A 16160-nucleotide genomic window follows, 5' to 3' on the forward strand; every position below is an offset into this window, starting at 1 on the left:
ATTTCCGAGAGCGGAGACTCCCATTAGTTCCAGATCCCCGACAAATATCAACAAAGGCCTGGACGAAGATAAATGATGTTTTGTTGTCATCGATGAATAGGTCGGTGAATTCACCGAATCGTCTTAGCCAAATTGAGCCCTAAAACATCCCAGACAGAGTTCTGAATGTTGATTGTTCAAAAGGCGGTATCGTATTATGCAGAAATATGAAAAACTGGAGAAGATCGGCGAAGGTATGGCTCGACCATCTCCTGCTTTTGTGCATGAATGCCGAGTGTCGATCGGTTTACTGAATTTTAATTTCGATTCCGTAATGCGCGGGAAATTTTTTTTTACTTCATTGTCGTCAACGATCCGTAGGTACTTATGGAACCGTTTTCAAAGCAAAACACAAAGAAACGCACGAGATAGTAGCGCTGAAACGAGTACGACTCGACGAGGATGATGAGGTAAATATTATTTGGAATGTTTACGACCGTGTTTTGCCTTCTTCCTTCATCAGTACAGCTCCGATCTGATGAGATAAGAGCTTTTCCCGATTTCTAGTCTTTATTCCTTTACATTGAAATTGTCTCCTTTTTCATAGAGTTTAAACAGGAATTAACCGAAAGAATCTTGTGGATATTAAAATGTAGATAATGGAAATATTTCATGCAAATAATATTTTTGTATCATGTCACAGTTTGTTCTAATTGATATTTCGAAATCGAAAACGTGTCATTCTTTAACTAATAGCTACACTGTAACATAAAATGCCTTGTAATAAATTTGTGCCGCAGCTGTTTGCCAACAGTCAATTCATGTCAATCGAACATTTCAGTATATTTCTTGTCACGGTCATTTAAAAACTATATATTTTGCTGAAAAAAAATTCAAGTAAGATTTTAAGCTTCTTTATGTTGTAATTGAAATTTGATACCTTATATTTCTCTGGTATCTACAACAGCATACTAAGCTTGTAAGCCATTTTTACAAGGCAGTGAGGCAGAGATCTGAAGTTCACCTCAAATGTAACATGTATTAAGTTTTTCTACTTTATTGTTTAATCTTGTCATCTTCATTTCTAGGGTATACCAAGTTCAGCTCTGAGAGAAATTTGCATTTTGAAAGAGCTCAAGCACAAAAATATTGTTAGGTAAGAGGACAGCTGGGTTCTGACGCCTTAGGTTGTAATTACTATGCGCACACTGTGGTAGAATCCTGATTTCTTGCTCCTCCAACTGTAGGGGGATGAAAATGGTTTTAAAAAAATCAGAAGTTTAAGATATTGGTGGGGAGGGGGAAATTACAGGGAAAAAACTTCAGAGGGAAGCAACTTTTAGTTTGAACTATCGGAAGGGTGAAGAAATCAATGGTTTGAGAAGTCAGGAAATCCCATTATATTGTATAGATATATTATTATATTCCCTGTATTTTAAGTTCAAGTATGGCTACATTAAGCATTAAATTTGACTGCTCTGTGGTTGACAAAATTTTCAACGTACATTTAAAATGGTTGAGGTTTTTTGTTTGGTACATGTATGTTCCATTTTATAATTTAATACATGTATATTTTACTTTACTATTAACCATTTTCAGTTGTAAACAATATTCAGCCAAGCAAACTCAATTAAGTAAAATCTATTGGATTACAATAAAAAACACAACTTAAATTTGTGCAGTAGATGAGACATTCTTTCAGATCTGGTTTGGGTTGGCATGAGAGATTCTAACAGTGCACAACCTGGTTGGCAGTGTTTGTGTAATTTAATCATTGTTTGTAATTTATGCACATCTATATGTACAGTAACTGAAGGGATACATTACATGGTCCAAGCTAGCCAGCTGTTTCATAAGAATTCATTCAATTAATCATTTTATCTTATAGAAAATGCTTTTACTTATAATCCACCACAAAAAAGGGTCTCCAAACTGTTGTAAATACTGTCTTTTAAAAAAAAAAAAAAAAAAATCAGTAATATATGTTTTATGATTTTCTTTTAATTCTTACTATATTGCATGACGCAACAGAATTCATTAAATAATTATTTTTGTTTTGATCATCTGAGCTTGTCCAATTTGATTTACATCAGTGGTTGGCTACAAATGATACAAAATTACTCTGAAATTTGTTTGTTCCTGTTATGAATAACTTAGCTGTTGTGATAATGATTCCAATTTTGTACTTTTGAAGAACAGGATGAAATTAAATTATTAAGTCTCAGTATATTTTATGGTAGAAAACACGGCCAAGAAATACCAAAAAATCAACAGACGAGTTTATAATCATCAATTTGAGTTTTTTTGGCTTTAATTAAAAGTCTACTTTCAGTGGTGTATCTTTAATATGCAGCTGTCAGAGGTCTTGGCAACCTGCAGAGTTTTCATGCCTGTGCATCTATCAAGTCGAGGAAATTACTACTGACATAAAATTATGTATGTGTATCATACAGTCAAGGGAGATCCAGTTGTCACCATGTACTGGAGAAAAATTATCAGTCAAGAATATACTAGCTAGGCTACATGTATTTCAAATTGCAAGCTTCCATTAAACTAATATTACAGTTTTTTAGCTGTCAAGCCATGACATAAATATAAATTAAATTAAATAATGATCATGAATTTATCTTCAAGGATCAGAGTAATTTTCTTGCCTAGTAGGGTACTTCTTCGGTTGGGTGTGCTGCAGGGTTCTCTTTATCCAGACCCAATTTCAGACCAATGGTCACCACTCCAACAGGGCTTCTGAAATTTCGCATGGTCGTGGACCTGCAAATTTCAAGTAAACCTGCGAAATCCTGTGAAATTCACAAAAACACACTAGATACTGCAAAGTTTGCGAGAAATCTTACCAAATGTATGTACATGTAGTGGAGGGTCCACGCTGATGTGGGGGATCTGATATCTTGTTATGTCATGTATGGCGATGTTAATCTTCCATTTCTCCCAGACAATGTAATGTTAAGGTAGGTGACATTACGATACAATGTGAGGCTTCCAAATTCAAGAATTGCTGGTTTCTTGTAGATTTTCATTAAATTTCTTCCTCAACTATTGGTAGGTTGGATTTCTTCCACTGATAGGTAGAGTGTGTTCTCCTTAATGGAGAAAGATTTCACAAAGTTCTACGAGAACATCTTTTCATCTTTTTCCAAGAAGATTTTGCATCTCCCTGACCTTATAAATTTTAATTCATAAAAAAAAAAAAAAACATCAAAATAACATCTTAAGTATGATGTGGCATTTAGCTACTAGGAGAACTAAACACATGATTGTATTTTTAGGTTACATGATGTAATGCATAGTGAGAGAAGGTTAACCCTGGTATTTGAGTACTGTGATCAGGTAAAGTATAAAAAACATTACATATTCTGGGTGTACATGTAATAAAACTTGTAACAATATTACAATTTCGTAGCTCGTAAAGATACATGTATGGCTGTAATAATGTTACTTGTGGTTACTTTTTGAAATAAGCTATTAGATTTGTCACAGGTTGTTTATATTTAGGCTTGCAGCATATATTAATTAAACATTTATTATTCATAAATGTTTCTTTAGGATCTGAAAAAGTACTTTGACAGTTGCCAGGGAGAAGTGGATGCAGCTGTTGTGAAGGTACATAAAGAAGGATTAATGCAGTAGCATGTGTTGCTAAAATGTTTACCTTATTACACCAACCCACATGAAAATGGAGCTTTCCGAAAACACTCTTCAAACTGGAGGAATTTAAAAACAGAGCTTTTCAAAAATGATGGCATGATGATAATCGTGTGATTTCCCTACCTGAGTTTTCCTTGAACACAAATCTAAAACAACCAATGATTGTAAGCTGTGTTTTCAAATTTCTCTGGCATATTGTGGAGGGAAAATATTTTATGCATCTCAGAGTGAAAATGCTGGATGGGGCTCCTACCCACCGGTGATGTAGCACATTATTTGAAAGTTTCCCATTATCTGATTTTGTGCTAATTTGTGATTATTTTAATTTCTCCATAGTCATTCATGTATCAGTTGCTGAGAGGCCTTGCTTTCTGTCACAGTTGCAATGTTCTTCACAGGGACCTCAAACCTCAGAACCTCCTCATCAACAAGGTACAGTATATGATTAACTTTACTTTGCCACCGGAGCTGATTGCAAACTGGTCTTTCTTCATTGGTGGTTATGGCTAGCAGAACAATTTTGATAAGGGAGAATCAGCTAAACTCATCATGCCCCATGGGACACCTAAGGCCAAGAGAATGGGCTCCTTATGAATACCAATGTTGTAGATTTCAGTGATGTTTGTGCCACTGTGCTATTCATGTTTTGGGGGAGGAGAGGCAGCAGCCCCTTGACTCCTAGGGTTGGGTTGGCTGACTGCTTATCTCCTACTTTTACTGTGATGTAAGTCCAGTTTGTCATTCATCGTGACTGTGTTCCAGGGGTATTTTCCAGGTTCTCCCATTTTCCACCTTCACCAAGCACCGCTCTAAAATGTGTGCATACCACTTGAAGTTGGCCCTTGCCTAAGCAGTAACCTGGAATACCGGCCTTCTGCTGGTCAGCATAGAAGGGGTACACTCCCCTCCGATTGCACAGAGAATAATGACCAAACATGAGAGAGTGGAGGCAACCAACTGAAGTCTGTTTACCAGTTCAGCCCTTTACTTTTATTAGCTCATTTGTGATGAACGATACTTAATAGCAGCTGGTGTTCTGTGTATGTCCACTTTAGAGGGAGCTCACTAAACTACAGAAATGTAGCTAAGATAGATCCCTGGATTTGTTTATCAGTATTTTTCTGTTGTCAGGATGGTGAGCTCAAGCTTGCAGACTTTGGTCTCGCTAGAGCTTTTGGTATTCCGGTCAGATGCTACTCAGCTGAGGTGAGGAAACATTCCTCTGTATTGACGTATTATATTTATTTTCTTTTATATAAAGACCTTGTTCTTTATCTCAATTGTTGTAGGTGGTAACATTGTGGTACCGACCTCCAGATGTTCTCATGGGAGCAAAGCTTTACTCGACATCCATAGACATGTGGTCAGCTGGTTGCATTTTTGCAGGTGAGAGAAATAAGCTTGACCGCGTTTTAAACGCGTTTGCGCGTGCGCATGAACAATCTTGAACGCAATGGCGTCAACAGTTCTCTAGTCTCCTTCATGGCTGTTCTTCGCGTTCGCTGTTTTTATGTTTTGTTTTCTAATGGCAGTCGAACAACAAAAACCGAAGTTGGTCAATCACGGCAAACGCAAATCCCCTGTGAGGATTGGGTTCCGTTCACTTACGACGGAAACGCAAGCGCAAACATACGTTCAGGTGAACTGCCGCAGCGCAAGTGCTGGCCCAAGCGGAGTAGAATGGAAACCTTTCCATTCTTTGTCCTTGTGTTGCGGCAATTCAAGCGTACATTACATATGCTCGCTCTGAGCAACTCTGGTACTAGCATTAGCCTAAACGCAATCAGCCAATCAAAACTCGAAGAGTAAAACATGCAACCGAGGCCACACAAGGGAAAACGTGCGGAGGCGTGCGCACGCTAAGTCATAATTTGTTTTGCTTCTGATTGGTCGAAAAAGGGAAAAAACATCGTCTGCGTTTTAGTGGTTTCTGAGAGTACTTTTGCGCTAATTTTTCAACCCATTTGTAGGGCTCAGCAATGGCAAAATTTAAGCCAACACATGAAAATTGAAAACCATTTAAAGCAATGACCAAATGACACTAAACACTTTTCTCTGTTCGATCAATACGAACTAAAGAATGCCTAGACTTCTTCGCTCTAGCTAACGCAATAAAGAACAGCTGACTCTGTTTGCCTTCTCCGTGAGAAGGAGAGCTCAATATTACAGACAGTTCTCTTAGACCCAGAGAAACCAGCATTCAGGTAATCTCTACTTCTTCAATGACAATCTTGTTCCCAGAGCGGCGATCCTTTTGGTCAGGGTAGGTACATCATTTTGGGGACACAATTTGTACCGGAGTGCACATATTATGTGTACAGAATCCGCTGACCGAAAAGGCGTGGGTCTTAGGGACGATATTATTACCTTGACGCGGACACCTTCACAACAGGGTCACTTAGGTTGGCCCCTTCGGTATCCGTGTCATAGAGGTTCAACTGTACAGTTGCTTGTAGATTTATCTAATGCCTTGAATTTTCTCCTCAGAAATGGCGAATGGGGGCAGACCGCTTTTTCCTGGAAACGATATTGACGACCAATTGCGACGAATTTTTAAGTATCCTTTGATGAAGTTTGAACCCTTCAGTTTTAATTATTGATATCGCTTCCCATTTTTGACTCTACTGGGGTAAATACGTCGCTAACCAAGCGTTTTTTTACAACTTTTCAAGGTTTACCATTATGTACAGGAATCATTAAGACATGAGAAAGGCGCTTTTATTTCCTCCAGAGACTGCAAAGCAACCCATATTCTTCTTTTTTCCTCTCCCTCCGCGCCATTAAAATCGGCCCGACCAGCCGAACAAAGTACCGAACGAATCCAAAGTGTGCTATTTTCTTCCCCCTTGGTCAGTCAGGTCACCAACTGCTCTTGCTCTAAGTAGAACATAGAGTTTTGTCATTTTGCGTTGTGAAATTGCAGGGGTCAACGACTAAGAAATGTGTTACATATTCTGACCAGTTTAAACACATCACGTTGGACGATGCTTGAGAGATAAATTCTTTTGTCCGATGAATGTTGGATGCTAAATTTACCACATGTACAAAAATCTTGGAAACGCGACATTCTTGGAAGCCGAACCGCGGTTCTCCAGTGATGAGATCATACTTAATTCCTAGACATCTGTAAACGACAACTTTGAACTTCACGAAACTTAAAACTTTGTATTGTTTTTGGTGAGCCTGGTTCGTACCAAAGGACTCGAAATTATCCGCTTCCCAGGCTACTCAAATTCACAAGCCACGTCATGCATCGGTGCGCGCGCTAAGTAATAACATGAACAATGATAGGACAGATGGCCATTGCTATAGCTTTGCCTGGATTTAACGATCTTGGACGTTCGGTGACCCCTATTTTTCTTTTGATGGATCATTTCCTCTACTGATTTTCTACGTTTAGCGGAAAAATGAGGAAAATCTATCGATTAGAAGTCTGAATTTTTTGCAAAATACACCATCGAATTCCGTTATTTTTAACTCTTTGTTTATCTGTGCGGTGGTTTGAAGTGTCTCTTGGAGGGATAAGTTTTGTGAAAACGTTGGCAACGTTTGGAATTATTTACGCACCAGACCCACTTCTACAAAATATGACTAAGATCGTTTGCCTCCGTTGACTCACCTTCGATATTTTTAACTATGAACTCCTGTAGACCATGCTGAACTACGTGCGCCAATTTTTCAAAATCAGGGTAGTTTTCCACACGCTTTATCCCTGAAACGAAGACGGTGACCTCCAATTTTTTTTTTGCATTTCTGACACAAGTAACTCATTGTCTGACTGCAGTAAAAATTTTGAAAAAATATATCGACTAAAAAATTTTCACGCGAACGTCCTTAATATTTTCACTATAAAACTGCTCGCAGTGAATTCCTTGCTCCTGGACAAGTCTGGAATCTACAGCGCCGCCATGGCGTTGTGGTCTCGTGAAATCTCTTAAGTAAGCACTTTCGAAAAATACATTCATCGAATCGAAAAACTTTTATTTAGTCTATGTTGGGCCGCCATTTTGAAGTTATCGTGAAGACAAAAAACTGTATATGTTCCCATTGGTTCTCACAGAGATGAATGACATTTCGCCACGTACCTCTACGTAAGTTCATCCACTCAACTTTCGCCTTTGTTAAACAGCAAAGTTAGAACGTTAGCCGAAACCTAACGTGCGATGCGGGCCATTGTACAATTTGTTTGTTCGGCAGCGTTCAGTAACTATTTCTCTTTGCTTCTTCTTGGGAAGAGCTCTTTGTGAATTACAAATTCGCTGCTTGTGTGGTCGAGTAAGTAAGCCAATAAGTTAAATTAAATTATTTCCTTTGTGCGTTAATTCCTTGGAAGACACTTGACGATAATTTCTCTGTGTCGCACGCATCGATCGTATGTGTATCAGTTGCTTGGGAGGCTGTCTGTGGCTTACAACTGTGAAAAAGTCTTTAAACTTATCACAATTTCTGTTTAGTACCTTTTTATTCTTTCTGTCTGGTTATGGTTCAGTCTTCTCTTGTAAGTCTGCAGTTCTAAGTGCTCAGCAGTTTTTGCAAATCCTATTAATGCTAATACAGAACCAGAGTGAAATCTTTGATTAACTCTGGTTTTGTATTAGCGTTAAGAGGATTTGCAAAAGCTGACCGCAGCAGGAAAGTGAATATTTGGCTGTATTTTGATTCTGTTGCTAAGGATACTCGTCTAATACCTTTACAGCTAAGCTAGTGGGTGAGTAGTTTTAGGAAACCACAACGGCGACAACTATACGAACGTCGCAAAACAGAAGATCAGACTAGACTAGAGTTAAAAAAGCCGATTAACTCTCAATCGAATTTTTAATCACCCTTTATGAAAGTGTTTTTGTTTGTATTGTTTTGTGGAGTGCGACTTTTGCTAAAGTCCAAATTGAAGGATAAGAGAAATCAGCACAGAGCCACAGCGAAAAGTTGCAAAACTGAAATCAAAATTCACTTCGAAGATGGCTTTTTCCAGCACGTTGAGTTATATAGCTAAACAAAGCCTCAAGTTGACGCAAGTTTTGAATTGTGAACCTGCTTACAAATGTAATTTTGGATGTCCAAAGTTCACGCGCAAGTTTCTACAGGTTGTTTCGGGGCCAGGCGAGCTATTTAGTGCTTGTAGATGACAACGACGGGAAAACAAGGCAAAGTAATTTCGGGAACAACTACAGAATTACCACGATGGAAGTCGATTGCATTTCATCAAATTTCACTTTATGACTGCATGCCAAGAAAGCAAAATTGCCATTCTGTTGAAATTTTTCTCCGTCTTTGAAACATTATTTTCGAGATACCATCTTTTTAACTTGCTTTGGATGACCTAATAATTAAAAAATAGTTGCATCGAGTTGAATGCAAATTTGGTCTTGATCAAAGTGAACGTAGGTCATTGTAAGTTTTATGCATAAGTTGGAAACTTTATTTACCTAGCAAGACGAATAACTTTCTTGTCTCGCACATAAAATACATAATACATAGCGTCTTTCATCGCAGTCTGCAGTGTAGTGCATTTATGCGGCAGTGTAAGCGTTTTATTTAGGGAGCGCGAGTTACCGGTATGAGCTGCCGAGCGTTCACCGAGCCACCATGCTTGATTTAGGGTTGACGGGGATGGGTTGGCGCGAGAGAAAGTTTTCTTTCCCCTCCCCGTCCCCCTAATTGCTCTTGCCTACGCCCACCCCCTTGTTAGAAATTTGCTATTCCCAGCCTTCCTCTGCCTCAAAAATTCAAGATGGCGGCCAAACTTTTCGAATACTGAGCTTTTGTGGGCGCTTGCATATGCAGGCTACAGAACATTGTTAGGTTCGTTTGACGATTAATTAATGCGTCCTTTTGGTTTTATCACTTTTTGATTATTATTATTTCCTGTCTAGTTTCCTTTATGCTTTTAATGTAATAGAGAAAAACAATTTTTTTTTTATGCCGTCTCATTGAATTGATAAAAACGTTCGAATCCCGTTAGAGCTCCGAAATCTTTTTTCGTGTTTTATTTGTAGTTGCATTTCGATTACAAATGCGATGGTTGTTAGTTCTGTTGAACTAACAGCCGTAAAGAAAAATACAAAGCGAAATTACTAGCTATTTCATAACCTTTCCTCGTTCAAGTGTTTTCAAACGGTTTCTCGCGCGCGCGCGCGTGGGCGTACCCACGCAAGGGTCTTGTCTTACTATAAAGTATGTTGTTGAATGCGGAAAAACGCGTGCACGCGAATGCGGTCAAAAATAGACATCGTCGATTTAATTTTTGAGATGGTTTTGCCGAAAAACAAATCAATTTACTATCTACCGTGTACGGTGCTCGTTTATCTGAGAGACTGCCGGAGTGTTCATCATTCGTCGGAAGGATCCGGTCGAGAAGACCGTTGAATAATTGCAAGGCTTTTATTTTCCCAAAATTACTGAGCAAACCGCCCGAAAAAGATGGCGCTTACAATTTGTAATTTCTGGGTTTCTGGCTATTGCTTCCCCTTGATGGGAAACTATAGAACCTGGTGGAGAAATGAGCAAAGAGTAAGGAAATTTCCGGCGATCAGTTTCAAACGGACAGAGAAGAGTTCATGTAGCTTTCGAGATAGTTTACAATTTCCGAACGGATTTTCCGCAAATTGTTTTATGATTCATTTGGCTTTCAATCGAAATTTGCGGATTTTTTGGCTAAATACTAAGCACTCACACAATGGCTCTAAGTTTAATTTTTATACAGTTCTGCGCTAAAGGGAAAAGTTCTGTTACAGTATCTTGTAATCATATTGCCGAGTCGTTTTGTGAGGCCTTCGCTGGCGTGGCATTTGAAGAAATTTTTACACTTACAACTCAGGGCCGGGTTGTTCAAAGCCCGATTAAGCTAACCCAGTTTTGATTTCAGTTTTGTAACTTTTCGGTGAGGTTTTCTGTTTATAATGTTTGTCCCTCAGCTTTGACCTTGACTAAGCTCAAACTACACAAAACGTGAGCAGTAAAAAACATTTATGCACAAGAAAAATTAATACTTCGGTTAACTGTGAATTCCGGGTTAGCGTTAACCGGCTTTCGAAAACCCTGGCCCAGGTGTTTGAGATCCAAGCAGAGTCCAAACTCCTTGTTAAAGAGGTGGTTTTTGATGTTCAGTTGGAAGTTTTGGCGTTAAATTTCGAAATGTAAAAGAATGTTACGTGAGTGAGTCCTAAAATTACAATCAACGAAATGACCAGCCAACTGTAGGAATAATTAAGAGCCACTGATGTCATTGAAAACCTCTAGTTCATTACTAACTGAGATGGCTTTTTCGGTTGTGATCAGTGTTCGTTTGATTTGTTTGGTCTATGTGTCAAACACTGTGCGACCTTTTCTTGCATGGACCCTGTAAACCACCTCTTTCTTCGCGGTTCCCTATGGTCACTTCGCGTTGTAAATAAACACTTTTATATTTTGGGTCAAACGTTGCATGCAAATAACCTGAATACTGGCTTGTTCTTTTTTTTTTTGATTTGTGTTTAATCCTGGTGGTCGGTTTAAATGGTTTAATTTGGAAAGCTTTCGGTCTCTCAAAAGCGGTCGGCAAATTAATCTTTTCTGATTAAAAGTGCACATATCCCTTGTTGTGGCACTGTAGGAAATTAGTGTGTAATTGAGATAAAAAGGATGTATATATTTTTAGACTGAATCCTCGGAGTGGCTATAAACAGTGATTTGACAAGTTATTGAAACTACGATATTATTAGATTGATTGTAAAGTTTTCCCGGTGCGTGATTGATTGATTACAGTCAAGCAGTTTGGAAATGAATACGCCCTTTATGTTCGATATTTGAGTGCGGCTCAATTTCTGTGACAATTTCACTTTCCTGTTCGTTAGTGTTTTAACACAATGCACTTTCCTATTCTTTACATAGAGAAACCCATTTCTCACTGCAAATGTTTTGCTAACTATAATTGCCACCAGGCCAAAACCCCAGGAGGTATCCGCTGAGTACTTAATATGAAAATATAATTGGTATACTGTAAAAATGTCAACTAGCCAATTTCGATATATTAAACTTCTGACTTACTTCCGAGGCTTGGGTGAACAAAACAACAGAACTTATTTCTTCTTTCCTAAACCTCGATATGATTTCTTTTGTATTATTTCTCCAAGCCTCGGAGCCAAGTTGAAATTTTTTCACAGAACATGACCGCGCAAAGTGGTATCGGGAAGTTTGCCATCGGGCACTGTGATTGGTTAATGATGACGCAAGATCAAGAAAAACTAGCTTGTCTTGTCTTGGTTGAAAAAAACTGCGAGGAACATTACTGTGCGCAGTTGATAAATTTTAAAACCGTTTGACTTGAAACTCGACTATAAACCTCCTGCCAACGTAGACAGAGTTTTGCCGAGAAATGCAATTGCAGACTTGCGGATCAAGCACGCAATTACATCTCTTAGTGTTTTCAGATCCGACATTACAGGCGAAAAAGAAAGAAATTGCAACCTTCATTTGTTTTCGTATTTGCCCGTGAGAGATCAATCGTGTTGGGCTCAAACTCAGGCGTCATATGCGTAAAATAAGTGGCACAATTGTAAATAATAACAAGCGAAATCTTTGCGCTTGGCTTCCTTAGGCCCCGTCCACATTATTCGGCTATCGCTTCGTGGACCCACAACTATTTCGACAATGTTATTACGAAATTCATGATATGACAAGACAGACGCATGAAAAACTGACCTCAATTTGTTAAGTTGGCTCAAAACAGTTTCCAGCACTTAGAACTTGATGCGTCGTTATAACAACTATTTATCACTTGATGCTACAATCATGCTATCAAAAGCTGCCCAATTATTGATGAACTCTTTGTTATCATTTTTATAACACAGTAGGTTACCATCTAGCGACAGTATGACCTGCTAAAAACACCCTTAATTACAGCTTTAGGAGATTATAATTCAAAAACAGCACGGTGAAATTTTTATATTCTCAAATTTTGATAAGCATGATAAGGCGCAACCTTTGGCAAAGTTTAAAAAAGTTCTGTTCATAGGATTCAGAGCCACTTTTAATTTTCAAAACTTTAAGGTGGCTCTGAACCCTATGTACAGAATTTTCTAAAACTTTGCCAAAAGTTGCGTCTTATCATGTTTATCAAAAGTTAATAATATAAAACATTTCACCGTGCTGTTTTTTAATTATAATCCCCTAAAGCTGTACTTAAGGGTGTTTTTAGCAGGTCATACTGTTGCTATGGTTACCAATTGTGGCACGAAAATGATGACAATGTGTTCACCAATGATTGGGCAGTTTTTTGATACCATGATTGTAGCATCAAGTGCTAAAGAGGGGCTATAATGACCCATCAAAATCTGCTGGAAACTGTTCTGAGCCACCTTAAATCGTAGATTTCTTCTCTGTCTTCAGAATTTTGGTATAATTTTAATTAATGTGTTCCTTAACAACAGCAAAGAATTTTAGGTCCACCTTCTGAAGAAACATGGCCAAACGCTGTCAAACTTCCGGATTATAAGGTGACGATTCATTTTAGCACGCTAATTTTATCAATTTTTCTGCGTTCGTTGTAAAGGCTCGATTACAAGCCGCTGTTCGGGAAAGGAGCCCGCACTCTTTCCTCCGAACTGACGGGGAGGAACATACACCGAACTCGAGGGAGCAGCGGAGATCGAGCTTACGTTCGTTGCAACTAGCATTCAATGATCGTGCACAGCCCGTTCAAGTTGGGGCTTGCTGCACTTTGTACAATATCTAATTTGTTCTTGCGAAGTCATAAAGAAATAGATTGAGAAATGAAGTTATAATTTTTTTTCCTTTGTTTATTTACCCATCCCTCCATCCATTCATTTATTCAGTCATTCCGTCCGTCCGTTATTCGTGCTACTGTCGGTAACATTCCTGACGTAAGGCAAGATGCGTGGCATTTCGCTTGAAGAAACGCGACCATCGTTTTACGTAGCTTTATTAATTTAACCACCACTGTCTTAATCAACTTTCAGGACTTTTCAAGCCTGCAAGCCGGAGGTGCGGTATCGTTTGCCGTTGTTGTCCCTAAGCTGTCTGCCGCAGGAAGAGATTTGCTGCAGGTGTGCAGCTGGAGATTTACTGCTCGCTAAGGCCCTGTCCACGCTGCGCTGGAAGAACTTTAAAACGCAGCACTCACCGGTCAATTTGGATTTGTGTTTTAGGAAAACTCGGTCAGGGAAATCACACGATTATCGTGACGCCATGGTTTTCGAAAAGCTTCGTTTTCAAAATGTTTTTCGTCCACATTAAAACGCAAAGCGTTTCGAAACTCCTCCAGTTTGAAGAAAAGAAAAAAAGCCCTGTTTTCGTGACGGATTAGTGTGGACCGTAGGCCTGACCGTAGAAATAAAGCTGCGTTTTTCAAATTTCTCTGGTGTAGTGTGGACGCTGCCTAAGAAAGGCGACGTAGGTCGTTTTGTTGTCTGTTAACAAACGGTTGTTGGTTAACTCGCTTGATTTGTTGTACCAACACGGCGGTGACCATTTTAGCTAGATTAGCCGCCACTATTGACCATTCTCTATTTTACAGTTGGCCATAATGCACTCTGTTTGCCCCCCCCCCCCCCCCCCCGCCCAAATTTTGCATAAACTATTGTTGTGAAATGCTCTTGGGAATATGCAGACCTCCCAAGAGTATTTCACAACAATAGTTTATGCAAAATTTGGAGGGCAAACAGAGTGCATTATGGGCAATTGGAAAATAGAGAAAGTTTTTAGTAGACTATGAAAACATCTCTGTTTTTCGCTATTCGAAATTCCAGCCGCCATCTCGAGGAGACTCAAACGATCACCTGAGAGTCACCTGAATGAAGTAAAACCAGAATCAATCACAACTAGCTGGCACACGTTTTCCCGCCGTTCTCGTCGGCTACATGTATTTACTATGAGTTTTGGTTGGTTCATTGAATTGTCTGTGTCCTTTGTGATTGGCTAGAGTGATAACTTGGGTTTCAGTTTTACGACACTCATTGGAAACCGCTCTATCGGTGGTGTAATTAATTGTACCCTCGCCAAAGGTCAGTTAGAGATAAGTGGATTTAGAGATAAACAAAGAGAAAGTGAAGATAATTTAAATAATCTTAAGGCGCTTTTTGAGTGTCTGGCAAAGAAAAAGGACAAAAGGTAGTCACCAGGTAGTTTAAGAACTGATTTGAGATCAAATAGGATTTTGCTAGCCTCATTATTTGGCTATTGGTTGTGACCTTATGGTGCAGATCGAATTAAACGTTATACTTTCCTTTCAAATGACTCAACCGCAAAATATGGTAAAACACCTGTGGAAAACAACCTTGCCACAACCTTTTAAAGTGAACAAAGTAACTGGAATGTTTCAGAAGCTTGGTTTGTAGATTACATCAGGCAAAGACATAGTCGTGATAGAACCCACGAAGCCATCCAAGATGGCGGATTAACAACCTGACCTCATCTTCTGAACGAAAATCCGCTGGTCAAGTGGTCGAGCTATACGACGCGCCTCGCAATAATGGCGTCGTTGTCGGTAGACACGTTTCATTCACGTGATTAGACCAATTTTTCTCACAGGAAAAGCTGAACAGGACGAAGAAAGTTGTTACAGAAACGTGTTCTTTGATTTCAACGAGATACATACTCATCAAAGTGACGGCTTTTCTTAGTTTCCGAGGACTTTTTTACTCTCCAAGGAGAAAGTCTTAGTGGCATTGGCAACCACATCGGTCGCAATTTCGAGTACCAAAATGAAACTGCATAATTGGAATTTTAGTCAATTAAGATGGTCACGAAAATAGTCTGCAATATTAATAAGCTTGAGGTGGTCTCCTGGAGCTAGTCGGTTTTTTGGTAATGTACACTCTTTCTTTGTTTCTTTTAATCCTGTTTTCCAAACACAGCGCTGTTTGGACAGCCACGCAACCTGTCCACTTCTGGTCGTTGCGTGACAATCGTGACACCAATCGTTGCGTGACGCCTGCAAAGCAAGGTAAAAGGACGCTACTTTTCACAACGCGACCCTCTTTTTTTCTCCTAGAAACTCCTGGTCCTCAATCCAGCACACAGAATATCTGCGGAGGACGCCATGCGACATGCCTTCTTTGCAGACCTCAGTCCTTCGTTCCGTGCGTGACTTAATACCGCAGTGCGTGATTTAATACAGCAGACGTGACAGATCGCTCGAAGAACTCAACGGTCATATCCTTCTCGTAAATATAAACAAACTGACAAGCAAGCGGAAAAGTGTCATATTGTAATCATATTTTAACTAATCTTTATGAATATGTACATAAATGTACAATAAAGTTTTATTGGTGAACAAAATTGTTTGTTCAAATTAAAGATGGCGTCCTTTCCGAGAACGAGAGTAAGAGGTGGTCACGTGATTATCCTGCTTTTCCTTTTCGCTTTTGTTCTTGCGTTGCTCTTGAATCAGGCAAAAAATGTCAGTAACGACGTCGGAGACTGAATTTTACTGAAGAATAAAATTGTTATAACCTTGGGAGAAAACCTAGACAAGGAATCGTGACTTGGACGTAGTCGTCTTTTTTATGGCGTGTGTCGTA

At 39.1% G+C, this 16160-nt stretch overlaps 1 protein-coding gene across 1 annotated transcript; it reads left to right on the forward strand.

Moving 5' to 3' along the window:
• The first annotated feature begins 54 nt into the window (after positions 1–54).
• On the forward strand, positions 55–15918 carry LOC110041231 (cyclin-dependent-like kinase 5). The gene is made up of 12 exons (XM_020746516.2): positions 55–233; positions 361–449; positions 1068–1135; positions 3264–3324; positions 3541–3597; positions 3979–4074; positions 4774–4848; positions 4932–5028; positions 6130–6199; positions 13055–13115; positions 13599–13685; positions 15632–15918. Exons 1-12 carry the CDS (start codon positions 197–199, stop codon positions 15725–15727), a joined length of 894 nt encoding a protein of 297 aa, XP_020602175.1. The 5' UTR covers positions 55–196; the 3' UTR covers positions 15728–15918.
• Positions 15919–16160: the final 242 nt, after the last annotated feature.

This window comes from Orbicella faveolata, unplaced genomic scaffold, assembly GCF_042242905.1.
Source record: "Orbicella faveolata isolate gen_17 unplaced genomic scaffold, um_ofav_v1 contig_13, whole genome shotgun sequence".
Classification (NCBI taxonomy): domain Eukaryota; kingdom Metazoa; phylum Cnidaria; class Anthozoa; order Scleractinia; family Merulinidae; genus Orbicella; species Orbicella faveolata.

Excerpts from the sequence above, each read along its gene's own strand:
- LOC110041231 (XM_020746516.2), top strand. The coding sequence starts at position 197 with ATGCAGAAATATGAAAAACTGGAGAAGATCGGCGAAG. Across the intron at positions 4,075-4,773 it reads AGAACCTCCTCATCAACAAG|GATGGTGAGCTCAAGCTTGC; the intron begins GTACAGTATATG and ends TTCTGTTGTCAG. Across the intron at positions 13,116-13,598 it reads TCAAACTTCCGGATTATAAG|GACTTTTCAAGCCTGCAAGC; the intron begins GTGACGATTCAT and ends ATCAACTTTCAG.